General features: G+C 41.4%; 1 protein-coding gene across 3 annotated transcripts in view; it reads right to left on the bottom strand.

Moving 5' to 3' along the window:
- The window catches only part of DTWD2 (DTW motif tRNA-uridine aminocarboxypropyltransferase 2), a 224,190-nt gene that overhangs the window by 42,740 nt on the left and 157,715 nt on the right, over nt 1-23,735 (bottom strand). The window contains exons 6-8 of one of the 3 annotated variants that reach the window (XM_075931968.1): nt 10,319-10,386; nt 8,604-8,648; nt 495-605 (exon numbers count right to left, since the gene is read on the bottom strand). In XM_075931968.1, the coding sequence (XP_075788083.1) occupies nt 495-605; nt 8,604-8,648; nt 10,319-10,386 (224 nt within the window). Of the gene's footprint in view, nt 1-494; nt 4,272-8,603; nt 8,649-10,318; nt 10,387-12,020; nt 16,057-23,735 lie in introns of those variants that run through there. The other 2 variants (XM_075931970.1, XM_075931969.1) reach the window with 2 other exon arrangements.

The following is a 23,735-nucleotide window of genomic DNA, read 5'->3' as shown; positions in this document are numbered from 1 at the left end:
ATAAGCAACTTATCAGAGGATAGGGGAAGGGAGAGAGAGAAAAAAACTAGTTTAGTTCAGCCCCCCTTAAAAAGTCAAGCACATACTTTTTTGAGACACGAAATAAGCATGATGAAGCTAAGAATTTCAACTCAAAATTTTTAAAATATCACAAGTAGCCTGTTGTAATAACTGAGGTCCTACAAGCCAACTATAACTGAGAGTTCAGTTGTTGGAAGGCAGATTAACATTTTACAAATGTTTGAGTTACCTTTACCAATGAATATTGATAGGGAAAGGTACAAAAGGAAGACAGGCTGAATTAGTCAAAAAAAAAAAAAAAAAAAAAAGATTTACTGATATCACTCAAGGACTCTCTTGTAAACAAAATAGAACTGGCAATTAATAAACCAAACTTGGTGCATCAGAAATTATCACTAATTGATGGACAAAATAATCAGGGGAAGGGCTACTCCTCTCATCACACACTTTTGGGTCCTTAAAAAGAGACTTACAGGGGGCGGATGTTTACAGATGGACCAAAAGGACTGAGCTTCTTCATCATGGCTGCCAACACCACCTTCTGGGACCCCAGGATGTACCACAACACCGTCATCATTCTGATCCTAAACAACATCTGAACAGGTCAGGTCTGAGAGTGGGAATTTAAATGATGTCATCAACTCCATCAGCTCCAGTGAAATCCCAACCACTAGCTGGGATATGAGATGAGTTGCTCTTCTCATCCCCTTCCTTGTGTTTGTTTCTTTCCTATTAATCTGAATTGGTTTGGATTGTTATGTCTAACTCTCAGTTCTGAAAAACAAACAAACAATCTGAGAAGTTGTGTCCATTTTCTAATTTATGTTAATTCATTTTAGAAATGAAACCCCAGCTGCAGAGGTCCAGTTGCCCAAGTCTTCTATTACTATCCAAGATCAAAGATTATCTCAGGTTAGAGTGATACAAATAATATAAAAAGAAAATTCCTGAAAACAAGTTTAGGAATACATTTGCTTGAATTTCTTCACATTTTATTCTTCTGTTGTAATGCCACATATATTCCTTGCAATTTATATTGTGCAGTTTGTTTATTGTGGGGAGCTTGATTGTGGTGTGTCCTCTGACTCCCAGCTGGGCTGATGCCTGCAACTCCGAGAGACAGAAATCTCTCCCAGCCCCTAGCTGGGCTCGTGCCAGAGAGGAGGGGGAACAGATTGCATGCGGGTAAAAAGGGAAACGACAGGACAGACGGGTGCCAGCATCTGTGGGGTGAGATGGGGGTGAGGAGTTTGGAGCATTCTGATTCCCATCTGTACTACAGCAATAGTTAGAACCTCTGTCTCAGACATAGAACCCTCGCCTGAATTGAAGGGGAAAGGGGGGAAGAAGGCTGCATTGGGAATGGGGTGCCAGAACTTCAGGTGGGTTATGCTGGCATGCTAGGGGCGAAGGTAAATGGAAGATGGAGTGCTGCTGGGGAAACTCCCTTGTCTCATTAATGCAACAGTGGGAGCTTAGTCCAAATACATCTTTCCCTTTTCTTGTTGAAACCATTAGGCTTATAGAGCAAACACAAAACGGTGAATCCTCTGCAGTTCTAGACCAAAATATTTTCCACCTAGAATCAGGAGGGAAAGGTAAACAACTTGCTTTTGGCTATGTTGAATTGCTAGAAATTTGTTTGGAGAGAGACAGATCCAGATCAGAGACGTAAGTAGGCCTGAGAGAGTCTGCATTAGCAGATCTTAATGCAGGATCTGACTTCATTTGTTTTGGTAGTTTTTTCTATTGTGAAACATTTTGGCTGCTTTTGTAAATAAGGATTCAGGCCTTAATGAATGAATACTGGAGCAAAAGATCTACCACATGACATTTATATGATTATATTTCAAACAAAGTTTAGTAGGTGGTAATGGGTAGTGTTAATTTTCTTTAGATTTGATTTTTAAATAAACATCTTGAGCATTGCTGCTTGTTAATTATCCCTTGTTTTAATATATTTTTTCTATATCTATAAACTATTTAAATATATATTTATATCTATGGTTTTTGTTTGTACTGGGGGTACACAGCCATACACCACCTCAATATTGGTGTTTCACGTAAGAAATTTCAACCCACCCTAAAGAAAATTCAACTCACCCAAGGATGCTTAATGTTCAAGGAAACATTGCTAGTGTCCCTTGACCCACTTGGGCAATGGCATGGTCATGGCTTAAAGAGGTAATCCAGGTGGACGGGAACAGAGATGGAGTCCAGAGCATAGTGGTGCCCCCAGACGGTGAAGCAGTACCATTTAGCTTGGAAGCAAGCTCTAGTAAATGGTTGTATGTTTAGAGAAAGGATATTGTGCATGGGGGCAAAGCACACAAGCCCCATCCAAAACAAGGTTGTGAGGTGGACCAAGCTCAGGTTGAGGGTACTGTAGGCAGCCATGAGGCAGTAGAACATTCAGGAAGGTGAGAAGGCAGATCAGGGGCTAAGAAGAGAGATGGAGGAGATCAATAAACCAATACTGGTAAGGTTAAGAGGGACTATGAGAATAGCTGTCACTTAAGCCCATTGGACCTTGCACACAACTTGTGGGAGCAGGGAAAGGCATCCCTCGAGTTTGGAGGTCTGGGAAGAAGAAGGGTGTTGTCTTATGAATCTGGCTTAAGGGCTTCCCTAAAGCAGAAGAGGGAAAGGTTGTCACTCAATTATCTTGAATCAGACACAGTACAGTGTGCTCCGTTGGTGAAAGATTGAGCAAAGAGTGTGGTCATGGAGCTCCCATTGATGATTGACGTAGAAGGACCTGTTGCACATGTCCACAAAAGAGTTGCTAGTGCCCAGGAGGTATATAGTGTGGAGGACAATTGAGGCACCAGTTCCAAAGGAGGATGGCATCCGTGCAGAGGGAGGGGACCAGGCATCACCCTGCTGATTGACATATATAACTACTGTCATGTTATTGGACAGCAATTGAATCTAGTGGGATCTGATGAGGGGCAGGAACATCCAACAGACAAGGTGAACAGATGGCAATTACACTAACCTATTGTGCATCCTCACTTCTCATTGTGTCCCGGTAGCATAGAGAAGCTGACTGAGTTATGCAAAGCAGGCAACTCAACACTGAAGAGTGGACCAAGATACAGTTGGTAGATCTGATGCACTCCAATGATTGGAAGAGGAATAACGGCCCAAGTTTTCAGAGCATTTCCAGTTCATTGGTACAGTCCAAATTGTGAGAAAAATCTTAGGACCAGCTCCCTGAAGAGAAATAGGGAAGAGACTGATTGAGACAGCTACCATATTCAGTCCAGATTTCATGTACTGAGGCAACAGGAGTTGTGGTCAGATTAATAGCTAGAGTAAGAGAAGTTTCAGGTGGAGAGAGACAAACTACATGTGGAAATTCAGCAACTTGCAGACCAGGAGCATGAGAAGAACAGAAACATCAGTACAAGACACATTTCCATCCAAAAGAGATGACAGATGGGGAGCTGGAAGCCTGAGAATAGGTGCTTTTGATGCACCACAGAGAAGAAGCAGAGGTGCAGTTATCTGAACTATGACAATCCCCTACATGAAATAACTAGGTCTTGTGTACCATTCATGTGAATGGGTCCCCGTGTTCCTCACTAGCAATGCTGAGGAGCTATGTCTACTATTCACTTGCAGGGTCAACTCTGTCACCCTTTTTGAATGGGACTACTGATATAACAAGGAATTATTCAAGAGGATGGTGGCAGAATGGGACCCTTAATCTGTGCCTCTTGTTTATTCATCTTTAAAACCAATAAATGCATGCTCTTCTGACTCAGAGGGATGAAAGGCACTATTAGTATTAATCATTTATATAACTAATACCCAAAGGTTTCCAACAGAAATGGCCTTATTTGGGCTGGGTAAATGCAATGGAGTCTCTGTTTTCCAGGGCTAGAGCAAGTGCCTTTTTTACGATATTTAACATGTTTTATAAATCAGAAAAATAACATTTATTCTCTTACTGTGTTCCATTTGCTTAAGCTTCCGCAATACATTTAAGCTTTTAAAAGGTATTTGATATCTATGCATTGCTCACATTTCTAGTTGTTCAGACATAACAGTAGGGGCACCACAAAGCCCAGGTCTGCAGAGGAGCATGTGGACAGACTTGGAAATGGAGGGTTGCGCTTTTTATTTCATGCCATTCCAATCAGAAGTACAGTTTTGCCCAACTTGCACTTTATGAAGCAATTCTGTTTTCATGTCAAGAAGCACTTCGTGCCACTTCTGGCAAAGCAGCTCATCTCCTTTCAGGTCTATTGTAAAGCAAACCATTTATGACAGCTCTAATAGTAGCTCACAAAATTACTGTTCAAGAACCTAAACCAGCTATACCTCTGACTATCATACAGGACCAAACATATTAAAATTTAAGCATGAGCATTAAGACTATCATGCATTTTACATAGGCTGTTTTGGTTCCAACATGATTTCCTCATTGGAATCATTGGCCAGCCAGGAACTAGCTTCTGTCTTGCCTGAATTATTCATCAAACATTTTCATGTAGAAATCAACTTAACTGGAACAACCACTCTCCAGAAAAATGTGTTAATGTGTTTTATTCCCTCCCCTGAATTAAATTCTGATATTAATCAAGTGCACTAACTGAAGAAAAAAGATAATTAATTTCTTCATAAGACACTATGGCTGAGATATTTATTCATGGTTGCCTGTTATCTGCCACATCAAGAACAGCATCCTGAATTGAAGAAGGGAAAAAATAGATTTCTCCCCAAAGTGGCTGTTATCAATGACAAGGTTCCTAAACAAATTAATGATAAACAGAACTAGAAAGAGTTGGACTGTCTTTTTAAATCAGTAGAATAAAAGCCACTTGCAGAATCTTTCATTATAGCGACTAGTGATGATCACAAAACCTCCCCTAAAAAAACCTGTACCCGTGTCTCCAGATTAAATTGAAGAGAATGAATATCAGGGGTTATGGCTGAATATACACAAAACTTTCATTGCAAAAGCCTGCGATATATGAACAGGGGGTATGTCTACATTACAAAGTTAATTCGAATTAACAGCCGTTAGTTCGAATTAACTTTACTAGCAGCTACACATACAAACCACTAGTTCGAATTTAAATCGAACTAGCGGAGCGCTTAATTCGAACTACGTAAGCCTCATTCTACGAGGGCTAATGCCTAGTTCGAATTAAGTAGTTCGAATTAAGGGCTCTGTAGCCACTTAATTCGAACTAGTTGGAGGCTAGCCCTTCCCAGCTTGACCTGGTGGCCAGTCTGGGCCAAACCAGGGAAACTTTTCTGCCCACCTCCCAGCCCCGGAGCCCTTAAAGGGGTATGGTCTGACTACAGTGTTCGTGCCAGTTGCAAGCCTGCCACCACCCAGCCAGCAGACCCTGCACCTGGTACGGCATGAGCCAGCCACCCGCTGCCATCCAGCCCTCCACCTCTTCCCAGGACCAGGCTGGCGGCTCCCAGGAGTCTGCCGAGGGCCGCAAGGGGGGGGGCGCCTGCCTGGTCTAGTGCGGAGATCGTGGACCTCATCAAGGTTTGGGGGGAGGCCTCCAACGTCCACGACCGCCACACAAGGCACAGGAATGTGGCCATCAAGGGCAGGATAGCTGCCAGCCTGGCCACCAAAGGCCACATGTGAATCCAGGAGCAGGTTTGCATTAAAATCAAGTTGGTCCAGTGAGACCCTTGACCCTGAGCCCAGAACATAAGAATGGCTGTACTGGGTCAGACCAAAGGTCCATCTAGCCAATAGCCTGTCTGCCGACAGTGGCCATCACCAGGTACCCCTCAGGGGATGGACCGAAGACAATAACCAAGCAATTTGTCTCATGACATCCATCTCCAGCCTTCCACAGAGGCCAGGGACACCGTTCCTACCCCCTGGCTAACAGCACTCCATGGACCCAACCTTCTTGAATTTATCTAACTTCTCTTTAAACTCCGTTATAGTTCTAGCCTTCACAGCCTCCTGCGGCAAGGAGTTCCACAGGTTGACTATGTGCTGTGTGAAGAAGAACTTTCGCTTATTAGTTTTAAACCTGCTGTCCATTCATTTCATTTGGTGTCCTTTAGTCCTTATATTATGGCAACTAATGAAGAACTTTTCTTTATTCACCCTCTCCACATCACTCATGCTTTTATAGACCTCTATCATATCCCCCCTCAGTCTCCTCTTTTCTAAGCTGAAAAGTCCCAGTCTCTTTAGCCTCTCTTCATATGGGACCTGTTCCAAACCCCTAATCATTTTAGTTGCCCTTTTCTGAACCTTTTCCAAGACCAAAATATCTTTTTTGAGGTGAGGAGACCACATCTGTACACAGTACTGAAGACATGGCGTACCATAGTTTTGTACTTCCCCTCTTCCTTCTTCCCCTGGCTTCCCCCTTCCAGCTCCCTCCTCCCAGGTTTCCCCCTTCCCTCTCCCACCCTCTCTCTTCCCTTCTCCCACCTCCTTTTCCCAGTCTCCCCAGAGGTTAATTCCCCCTCCCCCAGTTTTGTTAAATATAGAGAGTTTCTATTTTTGAACGTGTGTCCTTTATTTTGTACATCAGGAAAGGGGGCTAGAGAAGAGTAAGTGGAAGGAGGTGAGGGAGGAATGGGACACGAGCCCGCAATGGGGAGGACTGGGGTGGCTCTGCGGGCTCCTTAGGGTGGAATCTCTCCTGCAGGGCCTCCTGGATCCTGACAGCCCCCCGATTGACCCCCCCAGATGGCAGCCTGCGGCAAGTGCAGCCGGGCTGATGGCCGAGTGCTGTGATGCGCCCAGTGTGGGCATTCAGGGCACGCCAAGATAGGACTGCTTTGCTATCCCTCATCGAGGTACACAAGCAAGTGAGGAACCCTGAGAACTGTCTGTCCAGGGTGGGGGTCGGGTCCCTTTAAGCACATCCCTCGGCTAGCCTGAGGCAGCAGCTCCACACTGTAAGTCCTAACATGATGCCCTGCCTGCACTGGTTCCGGCCAGCCTTAACTTCAGTTCAGGGTCCACTCAATGTGGACATGCTATTTCGAATTAGCAAAATGTTAATTCAAATTAGTTTTTAGGTCTAGATGCACTAATTTGAATTAGCTTAGTTCAAATTAACTAATTCGAATTAAGTTAGTTTGAATTAGTGCTGTAGTGTAGACATACCCAGGTATAGTTCACAAACCAGTTTTTCTTTCTCCTATGGATGCTGCTGGCTAAAATGGTGACAGAACATATTCAAAGTGTTATAGACAGAATGAAATCCTGAATTTACTCATGTTGAATTCAATGGGTCAAGATTTCACTCACTGCTTCAAAGGACAAATCTATATTTGTGCCAATAGCCACAGCAAGGGCCTGTTTTGAGAGTTTCAGCAGAACTAAAATTATATCTGACTTTGTGCTTGGGTGGGGCACCACTGGTAGCAATCATGTTTGCAAGTGGCTCAGACACATCTGGACAGGAGTCCATTCCACACAGCAGTCTGTATATCCTTAGATTCCTGCCTCGCCTGTTAACTTTTGAGTCACAATTTAAGGCCCCAATTTCTCCCCATTCATAGAATAGGAGGCCAAGATACATTATGAGAGTTGCACTGTTTTTTCCAGACACCAGAAATATAGAGGGTGTGATGCCTAACTCCACCTGAGCATTCATCCACTAGTGCTATGAATAATTTCCCTCCTGCTCCATAGATTAGTGTATTTCTGATCACATTATTTTGTTCTCTGTATATTAGTAGCCCAACTTTGCAATACAGGAGCATTCTTTAGCTATTTGATTCTCACTTGAATTATATATTCTAAATCCAGGAAAATACTGATATATGTGGACTAGACCTGTGTCTATCATCTGAGCTACAGAGAATTTTGCCCATTTTAAAAAAAAACTGTATGTTTAAATATATTAGCAATCTAAAGTGAAACAAAACAAGAATGTAAGGAGCTTTCTGCATTATATAATGACAATTGTAATGTTAACTACTAGTTATTGTACCTTTTCAAAATAGATAAAGAAAATTATATTTGCAGGCTGAATCCTTTGCACAGGAAAATCAGTACTACAAATGTTCAATTTTTTTAGCTAATCACTCACTACCATTGTCTTCCATTAGCAAATTAATAATGTATTCTAATTAAAAATTATGACAACAATGCTCTTATGCTGTTTAATTACAATCAAGTGAAAAACCAAAAGTGGAAATCTTCTTTACCTATTCCCAATCCAAACACATTTTCTCATCTAAATTTAGCATTCCTCACAATACTGCTTTATCTTAGAAATGGTGATTACTACTTCCAGCTTTCTAGCTGACCTCTTTTCCCAACTGGTTTGTCTGTTATTCGGGTTAAAATATGTAAATTTAGATGGAAAATGACATGCTGTTAATTAGTTATGTAGTACACATTTAAATCACCCTCTCTATCCCCAGCTCTGAACAGAACACGGTAGTGGTTATTATGTAAAATTTAAATCCCTGAGAGAATTCCTGTTTTCCAGAATAATGAGGTATCATAACTTGATAAATTCACTCACGATGGCATAACTTCTTTTTCTCATTGAAGTGTATTAACAACTATGGAGCTATAGCTAAATTTAAACCTTCTATCTAAAAATCACATGGAATCTCACCTTTTCTTTAATCCAGAACTGTATTCTGAAATATCCTTGCAAAGTCTGCAGGGAAAAAAGAAACATGAAGCTAAAAGAAGAAAAATCTGTTTTTAGAAACACAAAAAGTGATGTTAGAACTTGATATTTTAATGCATTTTCAAGTCTGACGATGACTGGAAATCAGTTTTCAAATGTAGGGTTCAGGAAATGTACCAGGGCACATTGGTATAAACAATTCCTTCTATTGACAGTCAAGGTAGCATGATAACATTCTGTTAAATGTTTTGCTTCCTTTGTAGGAGACTGCCAAGCTCACCTGTCATGAGCTACTGGGTCATTACATGTTATTTTTCGAAAGACCTGTATGTATATTACTGGAAGAATTACCTGGTGTTGCCTGGGTCCTACAGGAAACGGGTCTAGCAGTGTAAGTGGGGTGTGGTGGTGGTGCAGGAGTCAGGGCAGAGAGCTGAGGATGCGGGGGGGGGGGTGCAAAAGTGAGGGATGGGGTGCAGGAATCAGGGCAGGGGACTGGGAGAAGGGGGAGCACAGAGGAGAGAGAAGGGAGGAGTCCTCAGAACAAGGGCTGTGGATGGCAGCCAACTTCTTCCTGGGGCAGAGGTGGCGGGGGGGAGGGTAAGTGGGGGGAGGTGGCTGTGCACTGCCAGTTTGTCCTCAGGTGGCTGGGCCATGGGAGGTCCGAGCGGCTGTAGCCAGACACAAAAACCCCATCTTGTTTTTCCACGAGCCCCATCTTGTTCCCCCCCCCCACCCCCCACCAGAGAGCAAGAGAAAGGCAGTCAGCCTTTGATGCCCTGGGAACACAGGTTTGCTGCCTGTCCCTGACTCTACCATAAACAGAAACCAGACAGTAAATGGGCTAGCTGACGACCCGGGGCCTCCCGTCGCCCTGATGGCTAGTACCAGTAATTGACACGCCTGCACTGTCCCAGGAGAGGAATCTTCGCCCATCACATACCAGAGGTGCCCATTGTCTGCATTTTCCCAGGTGTAAATTATGCTTTGCACCCTTCATGGGAAACTTGGCATTCAAAGCCATTTTTCCTAATTGGCCACTTGAAACCAGGAAGAAGCCTACATGACCCAAGGGGTATAAAAAGAGGTTCAGCCGCCCACCCCATTTGAGCTCCAATCATCTATACCTGCTGGCAGGTATTGATTGTCTCCCGAGGTCTGTGGGACGCCCAACCTCGCCCTACTTCTTGAACAAATGGTCTCGCAAATAGATGGACAGACAGACAGATGCACATTTCTAAAATATATAGATAGCATTTTTGTGTCCTTAAAAAATCCACATCAAAGACTTAATTCTATAAATACTTGTACATGTGAGTAATTTCTCTCAATTTCACTATAGCCCCTTATATGCTTGTTTGCATGATAAGGGTCCTGGGTTTGGTTTTGTTATTCTGGTCACAATTATCACCTGCTCCACACAGTTGCTCTAGAGCACAGAAGATCACAGGATTCATGGGGACAGGTGGTAAGGACTGAGTTGAGGCTTACATGTTCAGAAGGACTCATGCAATCCTGCATCTGGCCTGCACTGCTGTCCACTATCACTGTGAACCAGGTGACAGGTTGCCACTGTGGTAACCGCACTTTTAGTGTCCGGTCAGCACATCTGACCAGACACTGCCAGGTTCCCTTTTCAACCAGACTTTCACATAAAAAGAACATGTACCTAGCAATCTTGAGCTTTAACACTTTACCTGTTCGTCCTTGAAGAACATGGCTGCCCATATATGGAAACTCTGGTAAGCTGACTCATAGCAGCCACCTAGAAAGACAGAAATGGGTCCAAAGAAAGCATTAATTGACCCTAAGCAATACCAGACAGACAATCATGCATGCCTGTTCTCTCAAAGATACCAGGACAAGCCTAATGTTGAATAAATCAGTCACTAAGGGCCATAGCAGTACAGATCAGGGTTTTAGCCAGCTACAGCTACAGTAGAGGCAACAAGCACCCCACAACTCTCCAGTCATTTATATACATTATAGCTGTGACAGACCCAGTCTAGCTGGCTGCCGCACACTGATGGAGGGAAGACATGCTGGGGCTTGGGTGAATTGCTTTCTTTTCCGTAAGTAAAGGAAAGTCCAAAACCTAACTGCAGCATAATTAGGCAGGCACTTGGGGTCAATTAGAGCTTACTAGAAGCTACAGGCTGATTAGACATCTGCAGCCAATTAAGGCCTGTGATGCCACTTTAAAAGGGCTCCCCCAAGCAAGGAAGGGGGAAGGAAAAGAGCGAAGGACATAAAGGAAGAAGTGCTGTGTAAGCGGAGGACTGATAAGCAAGTACCAAAGGAAAGGTGCTGGCTGTGATTGTTTGGGAAAGCGGCACTGGGAAAAGCTGCCATATTGTGAGTTGCAATAACCCTGCCTGTTGCCGTTGCCTTAGGGTCCTTGGGCCAGAACCCAGAGTAGTAAGTGGGCTCGGGTTCCCCACAACGTCCCCACAACTTCTCAACCTCTGCCTTGAGAAGGGAAATCAGGACTTCAGAGGCGATTTTACCTCAAACATATGAACTAGCCTGTGATGAGTATGGCTCAGTAGGTTGTGGCTCCTGCCTTTAGTTAAGAAAAAGAGGCCATATGATATGCCATAGCAAACCATTGAGGTTAACACTGTCCGCCAGTAGTGCAAGACCGACGAGGAATAGCTGGAGCTATGACACATAGCCTTGGTGACTAACCTTCCTTTATTCTAAGGGGGTCCAGAGTTCCAACATTGTCCTGCTGAATAGTACTGGGCAGTTGCTGACATGAGAACATAAGAACAGCCATACTGGGTGAGACCAAAGATCCATCTAGCCCAGTATCCTGTCTTCCAACAGTGGCCAGTGCCAGGTTTCCCAAAGGGAATGAATAGAACAGTTGATTATCAAGTGATCTATCCACTATTGTCCATTCCCAGCTTCTGACAAACAAAGGCTAGGGACATCATACCTACCCATCCTGCTCATGACACAAACGTTGCTGAGATTTCTGCCACCACACTATGGCCCACTCTCTCATCCCTACCAAAATCTTACCATAGCCTGATTGCAGGCTTCACAAGAAGGCATAGAAATTATTTTAGTTTATTTCTGACATACAGGGATTTGGGATACAGATAGCCCTCAATGGCTCACAATACCAGAACTACTTCTTTCATTTCCTATAAGGATGGTGGAGTAGCACTCATCCTTCTTACACACAAGGCATATTGCAGGGGAAGACTTAGGATTGTCTTACACTATACTGTAGGTGCAGCCTATGTGATGTGTGCTATGTGGGACCAATGATACAGTCATGACAATCTTGTTTTATCATGTGAAAAGCAAAAGTGTAAAAAGTATGCATGGATAAACGAATATTAAAAACTGCACATGGTATTCAAAAGGAAAATTACTGAACCCAAACACTTTTTTTTTAAAGATCACTTTTTAATTAAATTTCTAAACAGAAAATAAAAACTGATACAGCAAAGACATTTTAAAACCATTTTAGCAATACAGAGGAAAATCCTTTATTTAAAAAATAAATTTTGTCTTTTATCAAATCATTTGAATATTTTTGAAAATAGAAAACAATGAAATACTAACTGCTTTGTACTATTCTGACAACAGCTAGAATTTGTAGGTTGCTAGAATGCAATGGGCATAAATTCCCGCGGGTAACAAAACACTTCATGTTCTTCCTGGGCTACCTTTATTTTGAAATTTGAAAGCTTTCTAGAACAAGTTTTTTTACAAATAGAAAATAAAAATAAGAGGGTTCTGAAATATCTATTTTAAAGTAAATATGTTGTTTACACAATCATATACAACTTTTGTATCCAACATCTTGTTCTGGAAACTTTGTCACTTTACAACATTTTATGGCATTGCAATCTTTTTCACTGAAGTTTGATATCAATGACATATCATTGTCATATGTACAGTCACTAATTTTGCATGGTATGATTTAATGGAACATAGAGGACAGACTGTACTTATGCAGCAAAACTTAAAAATGCAACTAATAAAGGGAAGAGAACAAACATTAAAATAAATTACACTGTATTAAATATGCTATCAAAGAATCACTTCTAGGTTGGACTGCTATTTTAAACTTCCAAAAATCTTTTGACAATTGGCAAATGAAGACAAATAATAATAATGCAAAATAAACTCATCATAATGAAAATTCCTTACAGAAAATAGCCGACAGCTCTTTCGCAATAAAAAGAGTTAAGATTTGGGTAGCACCTTTTCTTGAGATAACTGTCATACATTAAAATGCAAATTTCAGGTTTGATTCCCATTGGCCTAAAGACAAGATTGCTAAATTCTGAAATTGTTTGCTAATACACATAATTTTGTTTACAAAGCTACACAGTATCACAAAAATATAAACATCTGAAAATAAACTTACAATTGATCAACCTGTATGATGCTGTCATTCATCACAATGTAACACAAAATATTGAAATTAGGTAGTAACAAATTAGTATACAAAACCAGTCTGTTTACAAAAATAATAGATTAAGGGCCAGGTTTTCAAGAATGTCCTCTATCTTTACACGAACAATGTTATATGTGCAAATAATTCTGCTAGTATTTTGGGGTCTGTAATAAATTGGAGGACTCAGGGCAGAAGTAGTGATGGTTTTACACCTTTTTGCACATACACATGAAATATTAAACAAATCAAATATTTAAAATTAAAATTGCACCTATAACAGATTTAAAAACAGATTTTTGGGGGTGCACAATTAGCCCTACAAAAAAAATAAAAAAGGATGCTGGACTTAGGCCTAACTGAAAATTTGGTCCAAAATATGTTGGTGAAATTGTTCATAATGTCCAGAAAAGATTAATGGAAATAGGATACTCATAATGAGTAGAAAACAAGAGGAAGTATAATTTGAGAAAATATTATGCATGGTCTTCAAGAAAGAACTGCAAAAACAGACCTGGATTTTAACAGAGGAAGAAGATTAAAAAAAAAAAAAACTTTAATAAAATTAAATGTCATTTCTCTGTAAAATGGCAATGAACAAAAAATTTTGATCAGCTGATCCAAATGCATGTGACAACTATGTAGCAGCTAGATGGCCATCCCAGATAAAAGAATTACTGCTACAGATAAACTAGAAATTAAAAAATCCTCGAACAAAGTAAAATATTAAGATTCCAGTACCTGAAGCATAAAAAATAAACTTCACAAATTTTCATTTTTAAAATAATTGTTGCATAGTAATGCACTTATATGGTACAGACTTGACAGCAACAGACATCCCTTTGTTCAACATTCACGCTTGATCCTATGAACATTATTCACTTAAGTAACACTCATGGGAGCTGCCTTACATCAATAAGATGATTCACATCAGTAAAAATCACTCATATAAGCACAGGAAAATCTAACCTTTATGCAGAATTGAAAAATCCTTCAATTCACATACTATATACAGAGACATACTTCATGTAGAATTGTAACCCAATTAAATAGACTATTTCTTTGATCCACTAAGACTTCAGTTGTTTGGGAATATAGAGTATTAATGCAGATTTTCCTCTGTTTTCCAGAATTTGAATTTACATTTTTTGTGAAAAGTAGTATTTAATCCTTCTGTTAGGGAAAATAATCTTCATAATGTAAACTGAGGGATATACTGCTGTCCCACTGAATGTGAAAGGTGGCAAAATGAAACAATAGGAGCAAGAAAAGTGGGAAAATACTCCATTCCAGTCAATGTGGTGTTAACCTAGAAAAGCTTAGTTACCACGTAAACAGGAATTCTTGCCTGCTTTACTAAAAAATGTGCTTCTACAGAGTGGGTGTCTACATTAGATTTTCTGCTCCTGATTTTCTCATCATCAGTACCACCAATTCAGTTGTATCGGTGTTAGTAGCAGACATGGGATTTATCTAAATTACATCTAGATTCAGGAAAAGGTCATAGTTAGCCAATGTGATGGCTATGACCTAACCTTGATCTCTTTTCCTAACAGACATATCCACAACTGTTAAAACACGAGTAATCACTTAAGAGTTCAGTGGTAGCAGCAGTCATAAATTATGGGGAAAATACCCTATAGACAGACCTAAGAATAATTACTATAGCTGTATTGCTGCTACCTATAGTATAACTGCCAGTCAGGACATGGATCAGGCATTTTTACTACCACAGTTTCATAAAGTGGGTTTTCAGTATGATAAAGCTCGAATATTACTACTTTTTACCATCGTGCCATGAAAACCTGTTTCATGACACTGATAAAATATCTGAAACTTGTCTTTTCTAGTGCTTCCACTTCTGGCAGAAATAGTTCAGCTCCGCAATTGCTGAAAAGAATGGCTTCACCAGTGTAGACAAGATTTGATGAATCTGCAAACGTATTTATATAGTGTGGCTAGACTATTCAATTCTGAAAGGGTGTCAACAGAAATTTCTAAGGGAAATATATGTAAATTCCAAATCAAAGTGATTAAACAAAATGCAGTATATTGCATATACTCTTTAGGCTAAATTCTACACTTTTTACATGGACAAGCAAAATTTTGCCCAAGTATGGAGTACAGTAATTGGTCTACAATTTAGATAAAAGCTTAGCTCCAACTCCCTTTCCTTATTTTCCTCTTTATTGAAATCTGAACAAAATATGTTGGCCTATCTCAGCCAAGGACAACCCTTGAAAACTGCAGACATGCTCAAAGTACGTATATCAGCACAACAACATGGATGTAAGTCTATAACAAGTAAAATAAGAAACAAGAGCCTCACAAAATTTAAAAACAAAATACTCTGATCACATTACCTTATGTTCAGGTTAACTAACTGATATAGGGATTTATAATTATACCCTACTGTAACTGCTAATTAAAATTAAAATGCTGAGAAGTAATTCAATATTTTTCCAAATACTGAATCCTTACCCTTACCTACTTTAACAGACTGCCTACTCTTCAGTACTGTAAAAAACCTTTCCCAAAGTAAATCTACCCAGTCTTAATGGGGATCACATACTGACTCTAGAGACAAAATAGCTCTACACTATTCACTGTAGTTTTCCTCCCCTCTATAGGGGATTTTAAGTTGAACAAAGACACCTGGCCTTGTAGAATGACAAAACTAAACATGCTGCCTATTACTGTAGCTGATATTGCTGACAGGAAGCCTGCCGAATACAAAGGGTTTAAAAGGTCTATTACCATATGGATGGTTTTTTGGAACAATCCCATGTCAAACTGTATTTGTTAGGTACAAAAAATAAAGTCCCTAGTACTGTGTGAACAGACTTTCTAGATTTTCACATTATTCACTAAGAGTTCCATTCTCCTGAGCTTGCGTTTGTTCTTTGGCATGGGCTTGTCATATAAACCATTTTTAAGAAGATGCTCCTTGCTGTGATGGATTTGGGCACCATGCTGAAGCTGGAAAGAGCACAAAGCTTGAAGAGGACGGAGTATAGTCTGTGAGAAAACAAAACAAAATGCTTTTAACGTGTTTGGGAGATATCATTTCAACCAGGCTTTATGTGTAGGAAACACCATTAAAATGTAATTTTTACCAAGTTTTGTCATACAGCAGAATGCAAGATAGTTCAGAGTCAGATCTCCCCACAACAGAAGGTGGAAGACAGAAGTGTCTGCTCTTTGTGAGCTAGGGCTAAAGACAATCTTTGCTGGGCCCTGGAGAATGTGAAGAGGGCTCAACTCTGAGCCCCTGGGGGGAGGGGAGGGGAAGCTAGTGGCAGCCAGTCCCTAGTGCTGTCTGGGCAGTGCCATGTCTCCCCTAGCCAGTTCTCAAAGCCAGCCAGACTTTTCCATGCGGGGCTCCAGCAGCAATATTAATGTCTCTGGCCGCCACTGTTGTTGCAGTAACAGCAGAGTGGCAGCTGGGAGCCCTGGGCCCTTTTAAATTTCTGGACACTGGAAGAACTGCCCCTCTCCCATCTGCTATTGATGGCAGCCCTGCTGTGAGCCTTCTCTGTGGGTCCCATGATACACCTGGGTTAAAGGATAAGCTAAGAAAGGTGTGGGCAAGCCATGAAGGATGCACCTGTCCCCCCGCTGTGGAGATTCCTCTGGATCAGTAAAAGAGATACAGCTGGCCCAGTTGTGAGAGATCATGACTGGTAACCTACTGCAGTACGCCAATCCTACCACCTGATTTTGCTACAAGAAATCTTTTGCAGCTGGCATATAATTAGAGTACCTAAGTGCCCCTGATTTGTTGCAGAGAGACCAGAAGAGCTACTCTGTACTGAGTGGGGACCAGGATGCAAAGAGCACAAAGATGTACTTTAAAGCCACCTTTTAAAAAAAACCTCCTGAACTACAATCATCTACAAGGACCATTTCATCTCCCTTCAGAGGAAAAAGGACAATAAAGTGTCCAAACTGCTACATTCCTCAGGATCTCTCATAATGGATACTTTCAACTCACCCAACAACATCATCAACCTATCTAATCACTCTCTCAGCCCAGCAGAAGAATCTGTCTTATTCCGTAGACTCTCCTTCCGCCCTACCACCCCCACAAATATGACTCAGTTGTGTGGGGATCTGGAATCCTATTTTCGCCACCTCTGCCTGAAGGAATATTTCCAACATACCGATATACAACACACTGACCTCACTGCTTCCCCCCCCCCCCCCCCCCCAGAAGAGAGCTTTTATGTGGACTCCCACTAACGAAAGTCTGGATTTCTACATCGACTGCTTCCGCAAACATGCTCGAGCTGACATTATCAGCAAACAACAACATATAACTTACGACCTCAATCATACAGTACGCAATGCTATTCACAGCCTCAAAACCAATCCTAACATCATAATCTAAGAAGCTGACAAAGGAGGCGCTGTAGTCATCATGAACCACATCATAATTCTCCAGGAACCCAGCCCTGCAACCAAAAAAAGATGCCAACTCTGCCCACATATCTACACTAGCGAATTCATCACTGGAACAAACAACATAAGCCACAAAATCAAGGGGTCATTTGACTGTACATGCCATCAAATGCCAGCAGTGTCCACTGCTATATATATTGGACAAATTGGACGGTCTCTGTGGGAAAGAATCAATGGACACAAATCGGATATACGTAAAGGGAATATACAGAAGCCTGTTGGTGAGCATTTCAGCTTGCCTAACCACAGTCTGACAGACCTTCAAGGAACTGTCTTGTTACAAACCAGCTCTACAAGCCAAATACACAGAGAAGCCCTGGAATCCCAGTTCATCCACAAATTCAATTCACATGCTAATGGACTTAATCATGATATGGGCTGGTGGGGACTCTACCTACTTAATAACCACTGAAGGTGCTAACAGCTCCCTGAGTGGTATCCTTCCCATTTTAGGAATCTATCTATTGACTTTGATTTTTATCTGCTTAGGTTTAAGTACCCATTCTCCAGATACTTAATGATGCTCTTTCTCTCCCCGCCCCTCCTCTTCCCCTCTCCTATTTATTTTGAGTTTTCATATCCCCAACCCATAACTCCAGTCATATGAAGAAGTGGGCTGTGCCCACGAAAGCTCATGATACCATCTACATGTTTTGTTAGTCTAAAAAGTGCTACCAGACCATTTGTTGTTTTTTTCTGTAATAGACTAACTCGGCTACCCCCTGAAGCTACAATACTCAGATAAGCTACATCCCAGGATTTGGCAGAGCACTCCTAAAATGCCCTTAGATCTCTCTTGAAATGTTGATTATCATTAATATTTACAGTGCCAGCAACAAAAGACTGAGAACACTGAGGCCATATTAGTGTCTTGACAGGAGTCTTCCATCACAGACCAGTGGGATCACAACTTGCAATGCAAAGGCTAATGTCTGATTGTTATTCTTTGACTTAATAGAATAAACAAACTCAAGAACTGTCATGACCCAAATTTCTCCAAGGGCACTTGACAGTTTTAAGCTGATTAATTGAAAGAAGCAACTCAGTAGGTCACATTTTCTGACTAAAGAACTATTCCAGGTCAGTGGGGCAGGCTTAGAAAAACATTTTATCTTCCACTAGCAGTGGAGTGCAGCTCAGGTCATCTCTGCATTTCTGCAAAAGCTGGACCGATTTACATGTAGAACTATTAATTGCTTGTCAGCCCTGTCTTCTGAGAGTTAAAGTTCACGAGCGCAGTGCTTTGACTGTAAGAAAACATTTTAAAACTATTTTAAAATATTTATCTATTTAAAAATAAAACAAACATAATTGCTTAGTTTGACTCCAATAACCTTTGTGTAGCTACTAAATGTTACTACATGTAAGGAAACTGGAAGAGAGTCACATCTGACCAGTTAAAAAAATTTCTAGTATCTACTTTATTCCAAGGCTGTGTCTAGACTGGCAAATTTTTCCGCAAAAGCAACTGCTTTTGTGGGAAAACTTCCCAGCTGTCTACACTGGCCACTTTGAATTTGCGCAAGAACACTGATGATCTAATGTAAGATCGTCAGTGTTCTTCCGCAAATACAATGACTCTCCCATTTGGGAAAAAGCCCTCTTGTGCAAAAAAGCCCCGATGGTGAAAATGGCGATCGGGGCTTTCTTGCGCAAAACCGTGTCTAGATTGGTACGGATGCTTTTCTGCAAAAAGTGCTTTTGCGCAAAAGTGTCCGTGCCAATCTAGATGCTCTTTTCCACAAATGCTTTTAACATAAAAACTTTTCCGTTAAAAGCATTTGCGGAAAATCATGTCAGTCTAGACATAGCCCAACAGTTTCAACAGGTCATATTGGCATAAAGATGACTTAACTCTTCAAGGCCCCAGTTCAACAATATATATGTACTTAAAGCAAGGGACATGCTTAAATATCTTGGCTGGATCAGGGCCTAGGACACACAGGTGCCTCTATTTCCTTCCATTTAGATACATGCCATGGAAATAGAAGTTTCTTCTAGTTGATAAATTATAACAAAACCTTTTTTTAAACAAATTCTATTTCCTATTCTACATTTTTCTTCTTGAATTAGTCATTTCTAATGGGTAGAAACAGTCTCTTGATTTAATCCTGAGCTCAGATATCAAAGACTATCATTAACACATATATTTTAAAATGAATTACCATGGATGGCTTTACAAGATATGTGACAATCCATGTCTTTTTGTCAGAAACCAGGCTTGAGTTATGCATGTTTCACTGTGTGTACGCCCATCATTAATAAGCTGCTAAATTTTCTGACACTGAAACGTGTTTCAAGACAATGAAAGCATGCAAGCGCTTTGGGGGTCAAAACAAAAAGCTCTGGAACATTCAACGGAAGGTAAATTGAAGCTGTACTCCTTATTATGCAGAGAAATATGCAGTATGTGCTCTGGTCAGTTCAGTAAAATATCCCAATTCAAATATTTTTTCACACATTTGTTCTCAAATAAGGGATGCATCTTTTATTTTCTAAAATATATTTAAGGCATAAGATTTACAAGATGAAAAGATCCTGTCAACTTCAGCTGTCTTCAGCTATCAGTAAGAAAGAACATAAGAACAGTCATACTGGGTTAGATCAAAGATCCACCTAGCCCAGTATCCTGTCTTCCAGCTCTGGACAATGTCAAGTGCCCCAAAGAGAATTAACTGAACAGATAATCATCAAGTAACCCATCCTGATGCCCATTTCCAGCGTCTAACAAACAGAATAGTGACCACATCCCTGTCCATTCTAATTAACAGCATTGATGGACCTCTCCTCCATAAAGAGGTAACAGAGTGCAAAGCACAAAGCTTTAAAGCTGTGGCATCCAACCAGGTCTGAAGCACACACTCAACTAGCCAAACAGGCACATTGTTCAAGCCAACTAGCCACACTCAACCAGGCAAATAGGCACATGTAGCTAGTGGGTAGAGTGTTGGACATCATGGCTTTAAAGATTTAGCTTAAAATTTTGGTTCCACATGTTGATTGCCACATCATTCACTGCTGAAGAATCATTAATTATCTAAATAATAATCAAGGATTTAATAATTATAGGATGAAATCTCTGCAGATTTTACAAGTATTTTCATTTGATACAATATATCAAATCTTAATCGAATAGACTGAAGGCAGTAAACAGAATAAATATGTAAATTCTACACATAAAAACAATTGCAAACTTCCTGGCAGTTTGATTCAGTACTTAGAACCTAGTAAATTTTGATACTACTTAGTTCTATAATGTATCTGAAAAAAATGTTTACAAAGATTCAATACAACATGCTATATTTGTGGAATTAGCGTACTACAAATGCTGTTTGTACAGTTTAGGGGAAATATTTAGGTATTGTAATCAGGAATGCCAAGTGGTTGGAAAACTGCATATGTTTCCAACACATGCATGTTCTGATTGTCACTCTATATTTAAAAATGCAATACATTTTCTATTTCATAATTTGGAGCAAAATTCTGAACTCTTATCTATTTTTGGCATTTGTTTTATACTCAAAACAGAGGCCTCTCAGTGCCTTTATAAGTGGATATACATGCAAGTGATGGAAAGACAGATCTAAATGTATTATTCTCATCTTTTTTCAAAAAAGAAATAGGAAAAATAAGATTGAGAAGCAGAAGTATGGGATGAGAAATGACAAAGGGAATGTAAGGGGAATGCAGAGGAGAGAGAGGAGTAGGAGTTGATGAGAACAAGAGGACTGTCTCTGTGTGAATGAGTGAGGAGGAGTGCATCAGGGGAGTGCAAGATGAATGAGGAGAGGCCAAGACAAAAAAAGGCAGAAGGGATTGAGAGAAAAGAGAGTGAGGACAGTTGGTTTGAATTTAGAGAAGATACCAGGACGGGTATGGTATACAAACCAGAAGATAACAGAAGAAAAGTGGGAATCAGAGAATGAACACAGAGAGAAAAAAAGATGGGAGGGAGGTTAGGTTCATAAAGGCTGTGATTATAATACTTATTCCTGGAGGATTCTGTGCCTGCAGAAAATGGCAGGGACACCAGAGAGGGTAGGAGTCATGGGTGCGGCTTTTGGGATGGGCAGAGATATGGCATGGGAGGCACACAAGGTTACATGCCACTGCCCTCCACTTATTTCTGCAAGTACAGAGCTGCTCAGCTGAATGAGGAGAGGGACACAGGCACAGCAAGAGAGCCGTCTCCCTTCCTGACAGCTAAGCAGAGCTGAAGAGACATCAGAACTGAGGGGAGATGGCAGGGGAGCACAATGCCTGTTCAAATTACACCCCATTTGGCATGGTAACTAAATTTTTAGTGTCTGGTCACCAATGTTAACCAGAAGTCTTTTTAAAACACAGGGGGCTGCTTTACCTTTCCTAGGCAGGAGTGCTCCAGCAGGGTTATGTGAGCAAGCTTACTCTCCCTTCCTCACCTGGCTCCTGCCGTGTCCCTGCCTGACAAGTAAGGGCCTAAAGAATAGGAAGGGGTTCGGCTATATACTTTATTAGCCTAATGGTTAATCCCAGCACTGGTACCCCTCTAAACCTGGTCCCCTCTGATGAGCCCCCCCACACAGACCCCCACCTGGAGCCCTACCCCATCAAAACCCAATCCACAAGCACTCAGACAACCCCACTGAGCCTCTCCCACACTCAGACCCCCCCCACCAGGTTCCATCTCCTCACACCCAGATCCCCCCTCCTTGCTGAGCCACAACTATCTTCACCTGGATCCCTTGCAGAGTCCCATTGCTCTTGTACCCAGAACCCATCAATAAGCCCGTGCACCCAGATTTCTCACTGGGCCACTGGCATTTCTCACCCCATACATGGATCCTGCTACACGAAGTCCCTCCACACTTGGATCTTGCTCATACCTTGCTCGTAGCTGCTCACCCATGCCTAATGGTCTGGTGCAGAGAGGCAAGGCCTTGGGGTGTTTCTGTGTCAGGATCAGCACCTGCATCATGTTAGGATCCAGTGCAGCCTCACTGCTAAGTCCCTGTATGAAGTGGGAGCTTCAGGGTGATCTCCCACCTCAAGGCAGCCAGTGGCCTGTGCTCCCCACTACCATGCTGAAGCCACATTTATTTATTGGCAGATAACATTTGCAGAATTAGAAAATACGGTGTGTTTAATTTTTATATTTTTAAGCGTAGAATTTAATTTAATTTAATTTAATTTAATTATTTTTGGCAGAGCATTCCCTCAGGAGTAAATAATAAAGCTTGTGTTCAGTCAAGCCGTCACTGTGGGTATTTACCACCATGCCCCTTCTCTGCTTAACATATTCCAAGTGAAGAACTCATGTAAAAGGGAGGAGCCGAGGTCAGTCAAGGGGAAGAGGAAGGGAGCATGTGGCCTCCTCCTGGTGACAGAACCTGGGAACCTGGAATACCTGCCAGACAACTCACTGCCTGCAGATGCTGCCAGGGAAGTAAAACTGACACCAGCTGAGAAGGCTATCTGAACTCTCTCCTAGCCCAGAGGGAAGTAAGGCTTTTAGACTCCTACTCTGCACCACCTAGGGGACTAAAGTCTGCTTGCTGCTTCACCCTGCTCAAGATAGCTAGTTACCCAGGGGTTTGTTTGTTTGTTTGTTTGTTTTGGGGGGGGGGGGACTTTTTTTTTTTTTTTTTTTTTTTTTTTTTAAGATCAGGCAAGAGTCTACAGGACTACAGACTCCTATTCTGCCCTGCCCAGGGACTACAGGCTAATTTCTTGGATTACTAGATAGCTTTGCAGACTAAACAGGGGGCTTCAGGGCCATACACTACTTGCTTTGGCTGCCCAAGCGTTGCCACCTGATTGCTGCCTAGGACTACTGCCTGCCCCAGCCAGACAGCTATGGGGACCCCAACACAACCTCTGCCCACCACTTCCTTCCAGATATCTTCCCAACTTTATCTTTAACCAATTCCTCTTCACAAAGGAGCTGATCAAATGCAGTTATGGGGGTAGCTGTATAACAGCATAGTTAGTATTCAGTACAAAGAAGGTAAGTATCATGAACAAACTATTAGCATTCAAGACTGTAGTGTTTGACAGGGATGTGGTATAAGATGAGGGAAAGAATAAAGGTTTGGTGAAGTCCAGATTACAGAGCTGCAGGAGTAGGTTTCAAGTGTCTGTTAGTACAACCTAGATATGGTCTGCAAGGAAGGAACAGAACACAACCACCAGACAGCTGCTTGCTTACTCCTGCTAGGTCTCCCAGGTGAACCACCAATATCTCATGGTTGCATTCA

The sequence above is a fragment of the Pelodiscus sinensis genome, chromosome 6, assembly GCF_049634645.1.
Source record: "Pelodiscus sinensis isolate JC-2024 chromosome 6, ASM4963464v1, whole genome shotgun sequence".
Classification (NCBI taxonomy): Eukaryota; Metazoa; Chordata; order Testudines; family Trionychidae; genus Pelodiscus; species Pelodiscus sinensis.
The sequence above is the reverse complement of the archived record's forward strand: the minus strand, read 5'-3'. Positions and strand labels throughout refer to the sequence as shown.